Source organism: Pararge aegeria, chromosome 10 (assembly GCF_905163445.1).
Source record: "Pararge aegeria chromosome 10, ilParAegt1.1, whole genome shotgun sequence".
Lineage (NCBI taxonomy): Eukaryota > Metazoa > Arthropoda > Insecta > Lepidoptera > Nymphalidae > Pararge > Pararge aegeria.
This window is the reverse complement of record NC_053189.1, coordinates 3,014,430-3,033,612: the sequence shown is the minus strand read 5'-3', so window position 1 is coordinate 3,033,612 and position 19,183 is coordinate 3,014,430. Positions and strand designations below refer to the sequence as shown.

Sequence of the window (19,183 nt, the reverse complement as noted above, 5' to 3'; positions counted from 1 at the left end):
AAGCCAGCTAGTGAAGGAAAAGTACGTAAATTATTACAGACAAAAGCAGCTGTCTACTACTGTCATAATATTAATTATATTAATTTAAATAAGTTCAATTTACACAAAAAACTAATTATTTTAAATTATTGATAACTTATAAATAAAATTATTTATATGAATTCATATTAAAATTTTGCATGTTGATGTAACAGCAGAATTATTCAATCTGAAAACGTAAAAGTCTAACCCGTTTTTAGCAAAATAAATATATAAATATAATTTAATAAATAATAACATAAATTTGTATATACACATATACCTGCGATGAAGAGGCCTACGCTTGGGTGATCAAATTAGGAATGAGAAGATCGTTAGAAGAACCAGAGTTACCGACACAGCTCAACGAGTTGCCTAACTAAAGTAGCAATGGTCACGTAGCTGGAAGGAATTATACAACGTGTAAATGAAAACCGAAATAATACTTCACAGGCTTCAGAGGTACATTATATAATCTCTGATACTTTTCTGTGTAACCGAAAACTTAATAGTTTTTGAGTAAACCACTGCCATAGTTTTTACTAAAAGAAATCAGATACAGCCCTAACATCCAATGCAAAATTAAAATCAAGTGACTTGCATTTTATTAGGTAGGCGTCACGTAGCTTAATCACTATGCACGTGTCGGTCTTTTATCTTCAATAGGGTTGTCATAAGTTAGTACTTAGAATGTTTTGAATCAGTTATTTAGTAATTCAGTTACACGTATACTTTGGGACCCCAAGGTGCTGGAGTGGCGACTCCCTTCTCCTCCTTTGGAAAACGTAGACCGCCCACAAGGTGATCAGAAGACGAAAGAGTAGCAGGAAGTCTGTCACTTGCGGCACAATACCGAGGAATATACCTAGGTTACCTATGTTCAGCAATAGATGGCCATTGTTTAATTGAATATATATATTCTGATCATTAGTTTATATGATATAGTATGTCATATGTTAGTATATAATGTATCTATACCATAAAAAGCTTTTCGGAGTTATGTGCGTTATAAGCAATTAAATATCACTTGCTAAGTGAAAGAAAACACATCGTAAAGAAAACCTGAATGCATGAGAGTTCTCTAAAATATGTTTAAGGGCGTGTTAAATCTACCGTAGTCCGTAGAACTGCGTGGTGCACTACGGCCTTAACCCTTCTAATTCTGAGAGACCCGAGTCATGGGCCAGTCATATGTTGATAATGGTGAGCAAGATACTATAGCCTTAGAAATATTCGTAATCTTTTAATAATAAAGTAATGTTATTGTATCACCATTTTCTAGTAATAGGTACGTTAAAATGTTACTTTTCATAGTTTTCTGGAACTTCACCTAATCATTAAAACTACGTGTAAAAGTTAGCTTAAAATAAACTTTAACTAATGCTAATCAAAAAGAAATATTACAACTAACCTTCGGATATTTCGCAGATTGGTAAGATTTGATTTGATTTTTTTTAATCAATCCTTACTTAATACTACGAATGCGTATGTTTGTTTGTTTGTCCTTTCTCCACGCCCTAAGCAACCGAACAACGTGAATTTTGGCATAAAGTTAGTTGAAAAGACAGAGAGTAACATTGGCTACTTTACTTATCCCAGAAAAACGAACGGGATTTGTAAAACCCTTAATAAGTGTGGACGAAGGGCGCTGGCAACAGCTTCCAAGCAGATACTTTTATTGTAATAATGAATTAAATATTGTAAGTAAGTGTTTTACATATCTTATGTCTTTAAACGGGCAATTCTTGTATACATATAATTGGAATCTCGGAATCGGCTCCAAAGATTTTCATAAAATTTAGTATACAGGGGGTTTCGGGGCGATAAATCGATCTAGCTAGGATTCATTTTTAGAAAATGTAATTTTATTCGTGTTTTATCGGTAAATATATATCTTATATGTATTTGGAATCTCGGAATCGGCTCCAACGATTTTCATGAAATTTAGTATAGCCCCTGGGTTTCAAGGGCGATAAATCGATCTAACTAGGATTCATTTATATAGGAATCGCGGGCAAAAACTGCAAAAAAAAATTCCTTTTTGAGAGATTCTGATGCGTGCGATGCGTGAACGGCAGGTAAACGTTACGCCAAACGTGTAAGTATATCGGAATTGTCGGAACTGTTGTTTCTTTAAAGTTCTATAAAACAGTCCGCGACAAAATATGAATATTTTTTTAAGTCGCGGACGAAGTCGAGCTGGTCCGCTAGTTAAAGTAAGAATATGTAAATATTTAGATATACGAAAACACTTCACATCATTCAGTAAGAAAATACATAAAGTTTATTTTATGATTGTAAAGCACCTAGCCCCCCATGGCTTTATAATTTCTAGTATTTACGTAAGTACTACAGTGTAAAAATATAAAGAAAATTATGAGCACCATAATTTTAAAATGATTAAATTTATATCATTTTGGATTAATAACGTCTGTAGATAATTTTTTTGTTGGTAAATATTCCATAAATATAATTTGGTTATAGTATAAATACACATATATAATTTAATGTCAGTTTACGATATACATATATATTTAATTTTTAATTTACAGGACTAGCACAATACGTTCTACTTTTAAATATTGTTGTATTTTTCTTTGTCTCTTCGTATCTCAACTGTTAAGAATGAGATTTATTTAGAAATACGTTATTCTTTATCACTCACTGTGATATGTTATCATTTTATCCATCATTAGTCTTAGCCTACAAATGTCCCACTGCAGGCAAAGGACTCCTCTCTAATAGGAGTTAATTCCAACACACTTCTCAATTACAGTTTGGTGGGCTTTAACGATGAATATCAAATGTTAGTGATTAAAACGGAACCTGGTGTTGCATTTGCTATTTAAACTGTTCTTGTATTAAAAAACATAAAATCGAATTATTAAGGCAAACAGTGAGAATAAGTTTTAAAAAGGCCAGTAAGCTCCTAAACATTAACTTTTTTTTTCCAATGAAATAACGTCATGGCATATAGGTGCCCAGTTAATTCGACCGTGTATACTTATTCAAGACAACATCTACTAATTTATATAATAAAATGCTCTAAGATCATTTACCCTTTGTGCTTACATCATTGTCCACTTCGCCCTTTTGTGAAACCATATTGAGAAAGTCTGTTGCGGTGACATTGTCTTTGGTGGGCAGGTTTTTGTTGTGCATTATTATACATATAATGCGATGGGTCGAACTCAAGGCTGCCTGGAATTTAAAGCTTGATTTTAGTAATTCAGGGATTGTGTTGGCATCCTCTTTGACGTGAATGCCGCAGATAACCCAAGCTGTATGTGTAATGTTTATTTTTAATTATTCAATTATGGCGCCAATTTGGTAGCTTATATTTCTTCGCTTAGATAATACTTATTTCGACTGTAATGTTTTGAGATATAAAAAGTGTTTATAATATTTTTCTCTGTGGCAGAATTTTAAAGTTACGTTGTAAGAAGGCGACTAGTGAAAACGCAGCACAAATAGCAGCGTCCTCTTTGCTACTTCTACCATCTGCGATCACCCACCCGTCTGCCCAGCATGGTGATTACTGTAAACCCCGTTGGGAGACGTCTTTAGTCCAAGTGGATTGTTTTAGGCTATTGATGATGATGATGAAAGTGTCAATATTGTATTAGTCTATGGTATTTGTCATTATTGTGTTCCATGGAGACTGTAGACTGGAGTTGGTATATTTGTAACATGAATGGTATAATCTGCGACATGACCGCGTGTCCTATGCAAGATTGGTGTATGGTGGAATAAAAGAACGATGGCTTCAGATTATTGAGAGCGTGCAATGACCAGATTCGATTTCAGAACTTTGAAAATGACATGTTGTACTCTTCTCTGTACAAGGGGTGCAGAGCAACCAACATACCATTTTCCACTTCTGTTTTGCGATTTTAAGTTGCATAAATAAAATCAAACATAACCAAGATAATCAGTTTCTACTATAGCTACATATTCATACATGTTTTGAGAAAAAAAAAGTGTTTATACTATTTTTCTTTCCACAACCACATCCTCTGGTTGTCTAAGCTCATCATTACCACCCACCATTTCTTGCAAGTATAAATGTTAAAGAACCTAACTAGACCTAAAATCAGTCATGTCTTAAGGGATCCTGTTGGATTATGTTACATATAATCACAAAAACTAAACTTATTTATAAAAAAAACCGTTTAATAAAATCATAAATTTACAAAAAATATTATTAGCAAGAAACAGAACAAGGCAATTCTCAATTGTAAACTACTTGGACAAGACGTTTTACCTTTCTTTTACAATTATTTACATATATACCCATCTGGGGAGACAAGTGATCAAATCAATAATTTTTTAAATTCTTCCACACCTATTTCCATAGCAATTGCATATCCCGGATTGACTAGCCAGGAATCTCTAAGTGGGGGTTAATTATATTATATTATAATACAAATAGTAATAACTTACCGCAATAACCGCGTGCCCTGGGTTATCGGGGCATGTCGCTACGTCCTGTAAGGCTGCTAGCACTCCGGGTAAAATACCGGCCATCATGTTTAATACTGCTTCCTCCAGAATGGGGTCAGCTATGTAATTGTTACTGTCTGTGATCTGCGGATGGATCATCATGAGCACATCTAGGCAGTTCAATGCTGCTAATCTGGAAAAGTAATGAACAAGTAAATTAGTATTACTTAAAAAAACTGACATGTTTATAGTAGTTTATATCTTACAGCATTAAATGATGCATTTCTCTCTTTTACAGTTAATTGCGTCAGACTCTGGAATTCCTTCGCTTCCGACAGACAAAATGCTTCAGACTTTCACAAGTCATTTGTCGAAAACTAATTTTTTATCTATTTACATAGATAAAAAATTATAGTTTGTAGTATATTATGGAAATATGGATACAACGTGTAACAGAATTACGAAATAATGTTGAAGGATGCATAGGAATATTTCGTATGGAATTATTCTTTAAAAATATTAAATCAAAGCGAAATTATTTTTTAAAAAAAAAACGAGTTCAAAACAATCAAAGTGTTATTAAAAAAACTTATAAACTAATAATATATTGAAGACAAAAGACTGACACGCACATAGTACCTACGCTACTCGACGTGTACCGAATAAAGTGACAGGATTCACATGATTTTCATTTTGCATGTGATGCTAGGGCTAGGTAATTTCTTTTAGTAAAAACTATGGCAGTGGTTTACTCAAAAACTATTAGGTTTTCGGTTTCACAGATAACTCTCAGAGACAGCACATAATGTACCTACCTCTAAAGCCTGTGAATTTCGGTTTTCATTTACACGTTGAATACTCATGTGTAATATAAATAAAGGGTTGCAATGCTTAGTTTCGTGTTATGTTAATATTAAGGTGACGTTAATTGACATCATTTACTTGGATTATAGTTAATAAGGCATGAATGATAACATTGATGGTCCTCTGCTGTGGAAACTAGTCAAGCCTCTATCCAATTCAGTTACAAAATAAAGTTATTTAAGCTTTTAAATGTTACTTCTACAGTATATTGTTAGAAAGGCAACCTTGTGACAAAGATCCAAAATCTGAAGCTTCTTTGTTGTACTGCAATCCACAGAATCAAATGCATTTATGAACATACCTTAACGTCCTTAGTTTCTCAAGCTTAGCCAAATGTACCGAAACAAATATTGACTGTGCCAACAGAGAGAGCTGGGATTCCAATATCCTGATCCTGGTAGCCTGATCTATATTGAGCATGAGGGTTGTAAGGCATTGCACCACAGACAGTTTGAGCTCCTCTGGTACCTCAGAAACTGCAAATAAAAGAAATCACTATATGATAAAAATAGTTCCATCTCTTGCCACACAGAAAAGGTAGTCAAAAGTACTTTTAGACCCCTTGATTTAGTTTTGTTTAGAGATTTGTATACTGCCTATGTAATGAAACTTCACACATATATATATATAGCATTATTAGAGTAGGACATAGGATATGTTTCATCTCGAAATAGAATCAGGAAAATGTTCCTCCTGTTACCTACGCAAGGCTTGCAGCAAAACAGATTGTGGCAAAATTTCACAAAGTGATAGCTTGCATCATATTACATACAACAGACAGTTTTGGACCAACCAAGTGCGGAAACGGCCCAGGAACAGACAGAAGAGCTTGCATACTCAGGGACATAGGATACTTGTTATCCCAGGAAAACTGACAGTTCCAACAGGCTACAGCTACACATAACTTATGAATTAATAACTTACTTATGACAAGCTTGCTTTTGTTAAATACAACTTTGACCAGCAAGCCCAAAATCTTCATGCATATCTGGAAGTTGCAAACTTTCACCCGCGTCAGCACTTCCTTCATTGGCTCCAGTATGCGTATTTGCAAGTCATACTTTGTTCTGCAATACAAAAAGATATTAATCTCAGTTGCAATGGTCATATCAATAAACATCAAGCATAATTTAATTATGTTAATACATATAAATCTCTTGTCACGATGTTTGTCCGCGATGGACTCCTAAACTACTTAACCGATTTTAAATTATATTGGCACACCGTGAGCAGTCTGTTCCAAATTAAGAGATAGGATAGTTTAGATTTTTAATTATAGTCGCAATTTTATTTTATTGCAAATTATTTTTCTATAATTAATTGACAGTCACATGTTATATATATATAATACTACTATACTAATTTAAGGCTTAGCGATACTGAATGCTTTAAAAACAAAATCAAACGCAGACGTAGTCGCTGGCAACAGCTAGTATCTATATAAATAATGATTATAGTACATCATGAACTCTTGCAAAGTAATACCTACATCTACCCAATAAGGTAATTATCATACAGAAAGTGTCTAGTTACAGATAATAGCCATCTGGTATAGCCAAAATAAATCAAAATAATCAGTAATCCCCACTTACACTTATTATCCCCACATTTGTAATTTTATCCAAAAATTTAAATTAAGTAATAACTAAAACAAAAACAACACTTCTTTATACAATGCTGTGTACACTGTCTACTGTACAAGTAGTAACCTCATGCAATCTTGCCATCTTTAATCATAAATCTGTTTCTTTCATTAAATCTCTGCATAGTTGTACTTGTAACACTCAAACACAAACACAAATGTAAAACATAATTTTTCATAATTTAACTCAACACTAGGCATATTCATTTACACTGTATTCTTTTATATTATATGTAAATTGTGTTTTAGGAAAATATTGTAGAAGGTAAGTCTGTCACATCTATTGGCTGCATTTATACATGCATGTGGCTAGTTTTATTCATATTGGTTGTTGTTCCTATATTTATGTTATGTCAGGATCTGTTTTGTGTGTTAAATAAATTTAAAAAAAAAACTTATAATTATTACTGCAGATTTGACTTTGGTATTCTATCAAAATTATGATCAAGAATAACTATCCATTTGATGGGGTGAAGAACTTTGTAAATCATTTCGTAATATGCTATATTGTACTGTAGATAACAAAGGGGTTTGAATATTTAAGTAAAGAGCCTGGCTTACAAAATAATGATTACATATTTAATCTTGTTATAATCAATATCTGCTTTTCATCCATCATAATATTATATAAGAGACAAAATCTCTTTAAGTGTTGGTTATCCAGACAGATATTTTTTCAGTTTTAATATTAGTATTCTGTGAATAAACTTAAACATGTATGCAATGAAGTGTAGCTATTGTTAGTGATGATAGCTTAGTGATTAGTGCTTCTGTGTCACCTTCAGGAGACCTAGTTTGATCCCTGACACAGACTTCTAACTTTTCTGAGTAATGTGTAAGTTAAGCAATTAAAATATCAATTTCTCTAACTGTGGAGGAAAACATTGTGGAAAAACCTGCATGCCTGAAAGTTTTCTATACCTAGTGTTCACAAAGACATGTGTTGTCAACCAATGTACACTTGGCCAGCGTGTAGTGGCGTATGGAAAAAGCCCATCTCATTTTGGGAAAGGACCTGTGCCCTATAGTGGACCTGTCAAAAGTTGACAATGATGATCATAATGATAATAGGTAATTATGGTTGTTAGAGATTGATATTGCATCACACCACACCTACTTGAACTTATAGTGACTAACTACTGCATAATGTTTGTTACATGCCCTGTTGGTCTAGTGGTTAGGATAAAATTCAAAATTCAAAAATGTTTTATACATGTAGACCTTATCACAGGCACTTATGAAGCGTTCATACAATTAACATCTTACACTACTGTTAGTGATGGTGATAACTGCATTCCTTAACATAAAACTAAAGCTAGGAGGGTTCCAAACCGCCCTGGTCTAAGAATAGCCCACAAAAAACTTAGCCAGATTTTGTTTTTTAATATCACCATCTCACGGTCTAGTTAATGATGAGCTATGAAGTTAAAAATATGAGTTGATAATAAAGTACAGATCACAAGGTCCTGGGATGGAATTCCGAATGCCAATTATTGTTAGGTATTGGGATTTTTGTTAAGGAATTATGGGTACCAGTTGTAATAGAATAGAATAGAAAAACTTGGCACTGGAAATTGGCACTGTGAACCACTGGACGTTACCGAATATGTTAAGCCATCTGTCCTGTATCTCTAAACTTATGATAAAAGCCTTCCCAAACTGCATTGGAACATTGATTATTAAAACTAGTTTAAAATATAATCATCAGGACAGACGGCAGTATGGGGTAGCTTTGGAAAACTCCTATTTTTTTACTCCAAACTGTGAATTCATAAACAGAAAAACCCAATACCTATTTTTTATTGGCCAATCCAAGAATAAAAACCCAGAGCCACATGATCCATAGTAAAACTTGCTACTACAAGTTAAAGATAGAAAACGACAATATTGGAGGTGAAAAAATCAAATCAAATCCAAACAATTGAAAAATCAATAAATTTTACACACCTATTTTCCTCACACTGCAGGTGATGTATGAAGGGTAATAACAAGTATTGCTGTAATTCTTGCAACATATCCAGCTTCAAATCATCCACTACCGCACTAAACATAGTTATATGCTCAGCAGAGGGGTCCTGGATTACCAGTTCGCACAGTGGTTTTATTCGATAAAATGTTTCCCTTGTAACAGGGTTCATGTTCATTATCGTTAACATGGTGTTATGGCACTACAGTTCAACCAGCTGAACATTATTTTATCTTAAGTCTGGAACCCATACTGAAATTGAAGTGAAGCGACTACCCATCGACTTTTTATTAAAATAATATAATATTACAAAGTTCACAACCAATTTTCATCACTGAAATAGAAACACTATCACTTTTACTGAGCTTTTTCTTCAATCTAATTTTATAGGTCTGTTCACAATTTGAAAGTGTTAAAAAGTTATAATTGTAATTTGTAATTCGGCTTGACTTCTTGATTTTTGATTTTTAGTCAACATTAGGGTTGTAGTGTTTGCTACATCACGAACTTGACAAATTAATCGAACTTAAACCTGGAGGTTGGGTAGATTATATCCATCGATTGCATAATCGACTTTGAAAAATAATAAAGCGGCAGGTTTCCTCATGCTTCAGACTCAAGCAGCTTACTTAACTAAATATTTCGATAAAGTTACTTTTCTATACTGTACTTGTCCTAGACACCACATACAAACATTGAAAACTTAGATGAATTTTTTTTAGGTAAAACAGTACGATAGAATTATATCACATGCAACACGATTTCGGTGTCGTGAACTTAAAAATTGAATAAATTGAATATTTGTTTTGGCCTGCAGTCCTAATATCAAGCAGATGTTGCATTTAGTTAACGGCGATGATATACCTACATACGGTAGGGCTAACAATTAATACGGCTTCATCTTAAAGCTTGTTTTTAAAATGCCGCGTGAAGGGGCTGGGTGTAAAATTCGGCCTACTTTATTAAATTATTAAGCGAAAAGTCAGGCTCCAGCAGCTATCCTTTTCTGGCATTGTTTTAAGTAACTCTGTTTTCTGGTACTTATCTTAATTATTTCTTCTTGTACATAATACTCTGTCTGTCATGTTTGGGCTTAAAAATGTATCAGTCTGTGGTCAGTTATAAATGTCATTCAAGTCTATTACCGAGTAGCTACAATACATACTATAAAATTGATTATTTACTTTTAACTACTGCATTAAGTAACAATTGAATTAAACTCAAGCAATGTTTTAGTAAACTGCTTCTTTATTTGGAGCGTCAAGATGTTCACGTTCGGGAGGCAGCGGGTCTTACATAAGTGTCTCAAGATTTTGAGGTTAACAATCGTAGATTTCAGTAGTCTTCCCGATATAAAGAAATTGAATCTGGTGAGAACAGTCGAAAAGTCCATCGATAACAACACGAGTATATTCATCGAAAGTCCCATTCATGTAAAAGTGCAGCCAATTGATGTAAACGATTTGAAGGCGCACAACAAATTGACTATGACATTATACAGTCAAGGTAAAGACACTAATGATTTCCAATTAAAGCAAACATCCAAACGTCTGGAATTACTCAACAAAAACACATCGCCAGACCGTAATGACGTATGTTTAATACAGGTCCCTTATAAGTTAAAAGTTCAAGTCACAACATCGGACGAGGCCTCAGTGCATTTAAGTAATCTAGAAGCAGAGGAATTCGTCATAAAAACTCAGAAGGGGGCTGTCAATGTTGGTAATTTGAAGGCAGATAATATCAAAGTGGAAACAGCTTCGGGCGATGTAGAAACAGTGGGAAGGCTCCAGGCAACTAACATTGAACTTAAAACAGGCCTGAATGGAGGTATTAAGTGCAATAACATAATGGCAATAAACTTTAATGTTGTCTCACACGGTGGACATATTACTGTCAAGTCCTGCTATAGTGACAAATCTCATTTCACAACATTAATGGGAAATATTAAATTGGATCACATGCATCGGTCTGTCAAAATTGATGTCATACAGAAAGGTCATCTACGTATGACAGGATTCACCGGTAACTTGGAAGCTTCACTCAAAAGTGGTGATGTCTTTATGCATGCTTCACAGTTGACCGACAAAAGCAGTATTTTTATTCATGAAAAGGGGACAGTGGAATTACTTATGCCTAATATAGTACAGAATTTGCCAACAATTAACTTGATTGCAGAAAAAATTAAAGTTGAGGAGAGTATATTGAAACTTGGGAGGTTTATGGATGATTCTACTTCAAAAAGGTTTCGTTATGAAAAGGACCCACAGCATGAGCTGAATGTAGTTTGCAAGAATGGCTCAATTGATATCAAAGAAACAGACTTACCTTTTTTTGTCTAAATAGTTTGATAAATTGAGTCAATTGGGAATTTAGATGCTTGTTACCTCAATGTACATCCCTTTTTAGAGAGCAAAACGCTACACTAGAAATATATGTGCCAGCACAGTGGAGTTGTTGGAGGAGCATAAAACTGATAACTCTAGTAGTTTGAAAGCAAATGCCTCTAATCATGGATAACCAGAAGATGAGAAAGTTACTGTGCCATCAACCTTAACACTACAATCAAGCTTATAGGTATTTGAGGTTATTTTGGGAAAGGTTATAATAATAGATCCTATAGGAGTGAACCAATTCAGCCACATGATAGTTTAAGTCCATTTGGTCGTACTTGTCTTATAATTCAAATAATCATTTTGTTACTTTTTAGTGTAAAGTTTAAAAAATAATAAAAACCTAGAGAAAATCTCTTAAGTATTTCATGTATTTTTTAACACTTTTATTTCCAAATTTTAAAAGTAATGTACACAAATAGTATTGTATTTATTATAAGACAGGTAAGAAAAAGAGGAGTATAGACATGTGCCTTTTTTTTTTTTTTTTTTTTTTTTTTTATACAGAGAAAATGCCTGACGCATACCACTCCATTGGGGAAACGGAGTAGTTATGTGGGACTTGCACCCACTAAAAACTCTGTGTGTCCCTCGATAGCCCTATAAGTGAGAGCACGGGGTTCACTTGCGTATTCACCGCACTCTCGCCAAGGTTTTGACCCCCCAGTGCGTGGCGGGTCCTATCATCACTAGCCTGATCGCTGCCAAATCCTCCAGAGAGGCGTACACTACACGGCACGCCTCCTTCTTAGGCCTGTCATTATTTGGGTGGCAAACTTCCCCTTTAATTCGCCACCCGCGCGCCTACAACTCATGGAGGCCGGAGGTCATTGGTTGCTCTCCGGCGCCCGGTTCGTCTCCTGCGAGAGGGGAGTGTTGATGTTCTTTCTCTGTCTCGCTCCGCCGCCTCCTTTGCGGACATCACCTCCTCGCAAAAAGAGGCAGCAATAGACATGTGCCTGCTCAATTACCTATTATATTACCCTGGCATGTAAAAACACTTAACTTCACATCTGGTAGTGGTAATTTTCTTCATTATTTTATAATAATTAAATATTGCATTCTTATATACATTTGAACTATGTATTTAAATTATGTCAAACTCTAAATCATAGTGGTATGTGTAATACTAGAATACTATTCAAATATTCAAGACAAAAGTCTCAGAAACTTTTGTTATACTAAAATATTTTGATGTAACTTTATTAATTAAAATGGCATTTATAACTTTACAATAAATTATTATATTTTAATGTAAATTAATCAAATATGTGTATATACAAGTTACACATTTATCTAAAATAGTTTGATGTATCCACTACTTTGGATTATTTTGCTGTCTGATAAACTTTAGTGCAAGTCAATTATGTGTATTGCAATTAAAAAGAAAGACAAAATCAGTAGGTTTGTTGGCCTTAACTAGCAGCAATGTAATGTTCTCAATGTTCTCTGATTGGCTGACTGGTGGTGTACTTCATAAACAGTTTCAAATATCTAATATGGTGAGAGACTACAATATTATTGTCAAGTGGTGTTAGGCCTAGGGCATGGTAACCGGTTTAAATTTCGAATCGTTTCTGGTCATTTACTCAGTTTTTTTTACCGATTTAAATGGAGAAACCGTTTTTAATATAATTTTGCTTAATTCACTAATTTAACTAGTTTACAGAGGTGTATCAATCTTTTAAATCATTGCATGTGTTAATTAATGCTTTTTACATTGAGTTAATTGAATATTATAAAATCACTTCAGTTCCTTAAAAATTGTTCTATCAGAAACTGGCAACAAACAATGATATTTAAACTGGTTGATTAACAAAATTTTACAGGTAAATTGAGCCTCCATTACAAACTACATACAATTTATGAAAATCTAAAGCATAATATTTTTTTGCAAGAAATTGTCTTTCTTAGAACTGCCAAAACTAGGCTATTGCAGCTATGTTTATTTAAATATTGTATTATATACTTATGTTTAAATAATTTTACTATTTTAAGCTCTATAGTTCCTTATATAATTTAATGTGTTTATATTTCTTACATTTTCAACAAACAAAATTGATTTTGTATGTCCTATTGATGTGTCTTCCAAGAATCGAAACCTAAAAACCATTTTTAAATTTAATTGAAAATATCAATGTCTACAAATATTGTACAACATGCCACCTCACTCATGGTAGAGTGTGGTGGAATGTTTTACAATATTCGTGCTTGACAAGTAAGTTTTTTGAGCTTACCTATCAAACTTTTAGTAGTAGAAGAGCTTTTTTCAAATATCTTGTCTGGGAATTTTATTTCTGCCGTCAAGGTCAGGCAGCATTGCTGTGTTCCGGTCAGAAGGGCTCGCGGCTCATCTTCGGAACGATCCAGTTTCCCAGCATTCTAAATAGATGGCACTCTTTTCATTCCGTACAAATTGTACTTTACTTTCACGCTTGGTAGTCGAATTGGTAGAAATCTCACACTAGGCATTCGGTCCAAATTCGTCATAAAATTACGCCATAATTAACCATAACATCAGCTGTGTTTACATTGAAGCACGGCGGGGGCCTGCGCCAGTTTCCTAACTCCTTAGTGGTACTGAGAATCTCTTACTAATCCAAAATGCTAGTGGTGTAATACCAATACTTAAAGAGTCCCAAAAAAATTTAAATCCAATTTGAAAATCCTTTTAAATTCGCATCTTCAGAACTAAAGTGACCTAATACATGTATTTTTATTTTAGGTCTAACGGTCTAATCTGTTATAATAATTCGTAGCTTCGACTACTATTTTTAAATGGTGTGATATTAATTTTTTAAGGTACTATTTTAATGTTTTCAAAAATATTTCAAGTTTCCATACACTTTGAGGAAATTTCTAGTAATTTCAAAAATGTAACCTTTTATAAGTTTCGATTAATTGTAATAGGTTGTTATCGTAGGTAATTGACATATTTTTGGTGTAAGGCAAACAACTAGAAGAATAAAAATGATGTATAATAGTAAGTAGACTAATTAAATTTAAATTATATTTTCGATAAAATGAAAACTCATTGCCAATTTAATTTAGTTGTGAGTTACCTACGCTATGTAGGTACTCGTATGTTGAAGTAGTTTGCTTCAATATGTACACCTAGTCTTGTACTCGTCTTCACAAAAATGATATAATGTGTTTGAAGATAAATAGAAAAGTATTAATTAATATTGTTAATAGAATTACTATTTTTAATGTTACAAAATATTCGTGTAATTTGCATTTAGTAAACATTTAATATTCCTATGATACTTAGTTTTCCAAGCTAAAATATCTTGTAGAATGAGGTTATGACTCAATAATTTCTTATGGAGTAGTTACTTACTGGTCAAATGTTTAAAATGCCTAATTCCTTTATTTAGAATGTTTTGGATAATTTTAAAGCTATTATGAATGTTCGAAGAACTTATTTTCTTTTTGTGCATAGTTTATTTTTTGATATTTTCATTTATTAGTCGTTATCTATCCATATTAATTTCTCCATACACGTTAACTAAAATCCTAAAAACTTCGTGTTTTGATCAATTACCTCAGTGTTCTGCAAAATGAATTTTTCATTTTATATAACACTCAACATGAATTAAATGTTAAATTGGATTGGAGTTTAAATTTAAAGGATGCATGTAAAAGCACTTACCAAATATAATTTTGACTTCGAAACTTGCATTACAATAAGAAATACAAATAAAAATCATATATAGATATATATGTATTTATGTTTTATCTGTTTAGAACCACGCCAAGAAAGTACCTCTTGATGGAAGAATGGTCTCTTTTATTTTAATAAACAATTAAATGAATGTAATTGTAACCAAATATAGAATATTTCAGAAGTTCCGAACAGCCGGCACCTAGTCACGTCTATGGACGTTTAAAATTAAATGAATACAATGGTATTGACTGTATAATTTACTTATTTTTTTTTAAGTCTACGGTCACTGGTTTATATATAAACGCAGAATGGTACCAATTCTTATGTACCTAATACTTTTAAACTGCGCGAAATCTCAGTCGCATGGAAATAGTAAATACAACTAGTGATGGTAACTAATGCTATTTTTCGTTATTTTAAACTTCTAATTTTTTCAGTCTATATTACTATTGCTATTCCTATGCTATTTGCTAAATACATAAAACACATATGCGACATACTGCTGCACTAGTTAACTTGGGGAATGATTAATAATTGCATTCACATTTCGTATAACTTACAAACATAAAATGGTAAAAATAATATGCTATCGGAAGCTAAGAACACGATTGCTAATATATAGTCAATCCATCACTAGATATAACTACTCCTATGCGACTTTTTGATGTTTCATATCTTTGAAGTAAATTTTCAAAACTTCTAATCAAGCCATGGTTCTATTTCAGAACATTATCAATGGCTTTTGAATGAGTTCAGTTGAAGCTTTTTGTGTTAAGAATTGTTTACGGCCTTAAAGGTTGGTTAACCTATTAGGTGATATTGTTATCGTTTATGATATTCCTAAATATGATGATTGTTATTATATAATGTGAAAATCATATTACTCCATGCGTTGAAATAAAATAAACAGTTTTTGAATTTGAATTTTTCCGTTATTGAAAAACCTTAACTATAACCCCTGAGCTCTTAGAAAACCGCCTTTAGTGACTTATTATTGCTAACTAAAAATATACGTGTAATTGAAATTTAGTTTTTTTTAGTTATGTCACTTCGCCTATAAATCAGCATTACCTTTTCTTCTATTTTTCTACTTAACATTCTACAGTATCTTTAAACAATAAAATAGTTTCATAAAACAGTTCTTGAATGCACTCTACTGTTTACAGGAGGGAAATTATTTACAGATACATGATATCACTAATAAGAATTTCACGTTTGGAACCCTAAGCATTTAGTAATGTTAAAGCTGACTAAGTAATTACTCGCCATAATACACGTATTATTGGTGTATTTTTTTTACTTTAAACCCAGTTAATTGGGTGCAAAGATGATTTGAAGAGTACGCGCGGGCGACAGAGATAAGGCCGGTTTATATGCCGGGGAAAGATGCGCGCGCGTCAGTACGCCGAACGATGCCGGCCTGCGCGCCTGAGTACCGCCTGTTGCGCTCCGCCACTGAGCTGGCGCTCGCGCCGCGCGCTAAACGCTGCTCCCACCAGCCGCCCTTCACCGCGCTGCGTCGATCCTTCTCCTCTACCTTCTCGCTCATCCCCGAAGAGCGAGCAGTGCCGCCCGAGTACACGCCGCCGCTGCAGCGACTTCTGCAGATCGCTACCTGGCTCCCCCGCCAGTGCCTGCGACCCGCCTTCGCGCTCTTCAGCCTCATCGCACACCCCGCATGGAAACAAATACTGGTAGTCCTGCCCACGCTATGGATCGCTGCGACACTATTCATTTTCTGGAAGTGTGTACAGTGTCCAATCGGATTTCTGAAGATGATCGGAAGCGCAATCTCCAGGAGCACTGACAAACGACGCACGGTCCTCATCAGCGGAGGCAGCTCCGTTCAAGCGTTGCACTTAGCTCGAAACTTTCACTCTGCCGGTGCCAGAGTGATCGCTTTCGAGATTGAGGGGCAATTCGCCTTGTTGAAATATTCTGCTGCTGTGAACAAGTTCTATACAGTTCCTCGACCGAATCCAGCGGATCCATTAGCCTACGCCCGGGCTTTAAAAGAAATTGCAGAAAGGGAGTCTGCGGTGTTCTACATTCCAGTAAGCTCGACGACGCCAGCGTATTATGACGCATTAGCAAAACCTCATTTAGAAGTGCTCGGATGCCAATGTTTTGTGCCATGTGCTCGTGATGTCGTCACGTTAGATGACCCGTTGGAGTTGATGCGCGTGTGCCGAGTCGCCGGATTACCTACACCCCAGTTCTGGGTGGTGACCAGTGAGGAGGACGTTCGAGCTTGGTACGAAAGCGGGGCATCTAAGGAAGGGTACCGTCACTTTATTGCCAGCGCGGGGGCGCGTGGTGCCAGGGATCGTCTACGGTTTGTTATGCCTGAAGACAGAACACACTTCAGATTTCCGAGAGAGATAAGCGCAGAGAAACCGTGGGTGATCGTGAGGGAGCCTAAGGGAGAAAAGATGGTAACTTGTACGACATTGAAAGAATCGCGTGCAGTGAATAATGTGACCTGTCGTGTTGATCCTACGAGGAAAGGCTTGGTGCCGCAAAGAGACGAGGAAGCGGATATTTGGGTGCAAAGATTTATTTCCTGCCTCACACCGTCGCGGCCTATGACGGGGCATATATCGTTCAGATTAGTGCGCGAGGAAAGCACGACGAACGGGCATGTTAGCCGAATGATAGCGATAGGAGCGCGTGTTGGTGTGTCGTTACCGTATTTGTGCCAAGGGTCGAAACGATGCGGCCATACTGCGACCGTTGGGAAGTTACTGAACACGGTGCTCGATACACGTGAAGCGCTATTTGCTTACTGGGATCCTCTGCCCTACTGTGCCTATTACCAGTCTCGATTGCCTGAGGACAGGAGGCCGCCCCCGCCGGAGCCTTGTAAGACTCCTCCAAACGTGCCCCTCTGAGCCTCTGCGGCTGATATGCAGAAGGCATATAGTGGCTAAGATGATTATTTATTTAGACGCTCGAGTACCTGAAGAGTGCGTGGAAGTTTTCTGATGCTGTCCTCGGAGTCACGCTCTCTACCCGTTCTCTCTCTCGGACGAATATAGTGAAGGTCGTGGGGTCGGAGGACGATATAAGTTGTATCTACTAAGTAGGCATTACATGAGTACATCCAGATGAATGATATTATATTAAAGACTCTTTATTAATTTTATGGATTAATATTAAGTGGTCTAGGATTTTATTTTTAAGAAAGAAAATATTATGGTAATAAATAATTTATTCCAGTTATAAATTGTGGTATTATTTCTGCATCAATATCATGTTTTTCAACTTGTCTTATTATATAAATAATCCTTTCATTACTTTTTGACTTGTTACTTATGTTACTTAAAATGAACACATTGTTTACAATAAGGACAAGTAATAAAAATGGGCTGTGCATATTTTCACCTATATAATCCAATTTAATGAGCATTAAATAGGTGTTACTTACTCTGATCGAAATATTAATTAGTAGCCACTAGGAACCACTGTACATTTTTGGTTGCTGGAAGAAATCTTTCGTCCATAAGTTATAAGTACTTGCGTTAATATGTGTTCCTGAAGGTCCTAAAAAAAAAAAAAATACTAATTTATTTGCATTAGTGCTTGCAAGGCAGGGTAAATAATAGAGCAAAATATAACAATACAGAGCTACGCGGAGGCGTAGAACTTTCCTGAAGTTTAATTCAATGCAATATGTATCATGCACTGGTTATATGCATATTTATCAATTAAGTCGTGTAGGGTGTCAAGAGTTCAAAACAATATGCAGTGAGTTCCGTACCTAACTCATTATCTTGCAAAATGCGTCTTGATTCAAGTTGTGTTATGTATTCGCAAAATGGGTCCCTGAGTGTAAACTGATTTCTACAAAAGTTTGTAAACTACAGACGACGATAGTTTATTTTTAAGTGAAATTGGTGACCATTCACCGATTTCACTTAAAAATAAACTATTGTCGTTTGCTTGCATTGTGGTGCATAGAGGGTATGCAGATGATATAAACTGAAGGAACTTTTATAACTCTTACAATGTCTTACCTTAAGCTTTTTAGAACTCGTACTGGGGATTTGTACTGATCTATGCACGCCACTAGGGGCATGCCAGAGCCTATAGACGGATTTTGTTAATTTTACAAAGTAGTCAAACGGTGCTATTAAATAAACCTGCCTACTTATTATAAGCACATGGCGTCTCGCAACTGAATTTGAGTA

At 34.9% G+C, this 19,183-nt stretch overlaps 3 protein-coding genes across 3 annotated transcripts in view; 2 read left to right on the top strand and 1 right to left on the bottom strand.

Moving 5' to 3' along the window:
* Positions 1–9,419, bottom strand: part of LOC120626763 (TELO2-interacting protein 1 homolog) — a 34,473-nt gene extending 25,054 nt beyond the window's left edge. The window contains exons 1-5 of the mRNA XM_039894437.1: positions 8,915–9,419; positions 6,250–6,392; positions 5,627–5,801; positions 4,462–4,654; positions 3,078–3,219 (exon numbers count right to left, since the gene is read on the bottom strand). Coding sequence (XP_039750371.1) covers positions 3,078–3,219; positions 4,462–4,654; positions 5,627–5,801; positions 6,250–6,392; positions 8,915–9,123 — 862 coding nt within the window. The 5' untranslated portion in view covers positions 9,124–9,419. The remainder of the gene's footprint in view (positions 1–3,077; positions 3,220–4,461; positions 4,655–5,626; positions 5,802–6,249; positions 6,393–8,914) is intronic.
* A 631-nt stretch (positions 9,420–10,050) lies between these two features.
* LOC120627144 lies at positions 10,051–11,766 on the top strand. Its single transcript, XM_039895013.1, has one exon. It carries the CDS (start codon positions 10,199–10,201, stop codon positions 11,273–11,275), a length of 1,077 nt encoding a protein of 358 aa, XP_039750947.1. The 5' UTR covers positions 10,051–10,198; the 3' UTR covers positions 11,276–11,766.
* A 4,592-nt stretch (positions 11,767–16,358) lies between these two features.
* On the top strand, positions 16,359–18,213 carry LOC120627095. Its single transcript, XM_039894942.1, has one exon. It carries the CDS (start codon positions 16,367–16,369, stop codon positions 17,882–17,884), a length of 1,518 nt encoding a protein of 505 aa, XP_039750876.1. The 5' UTR covers positions 16,359–16,366; the 3' UTR covers positions 17,885–18,213.
* The last annotated feature ends 970 nt before the right edge of the window (positions 18,214–19,183 follow it).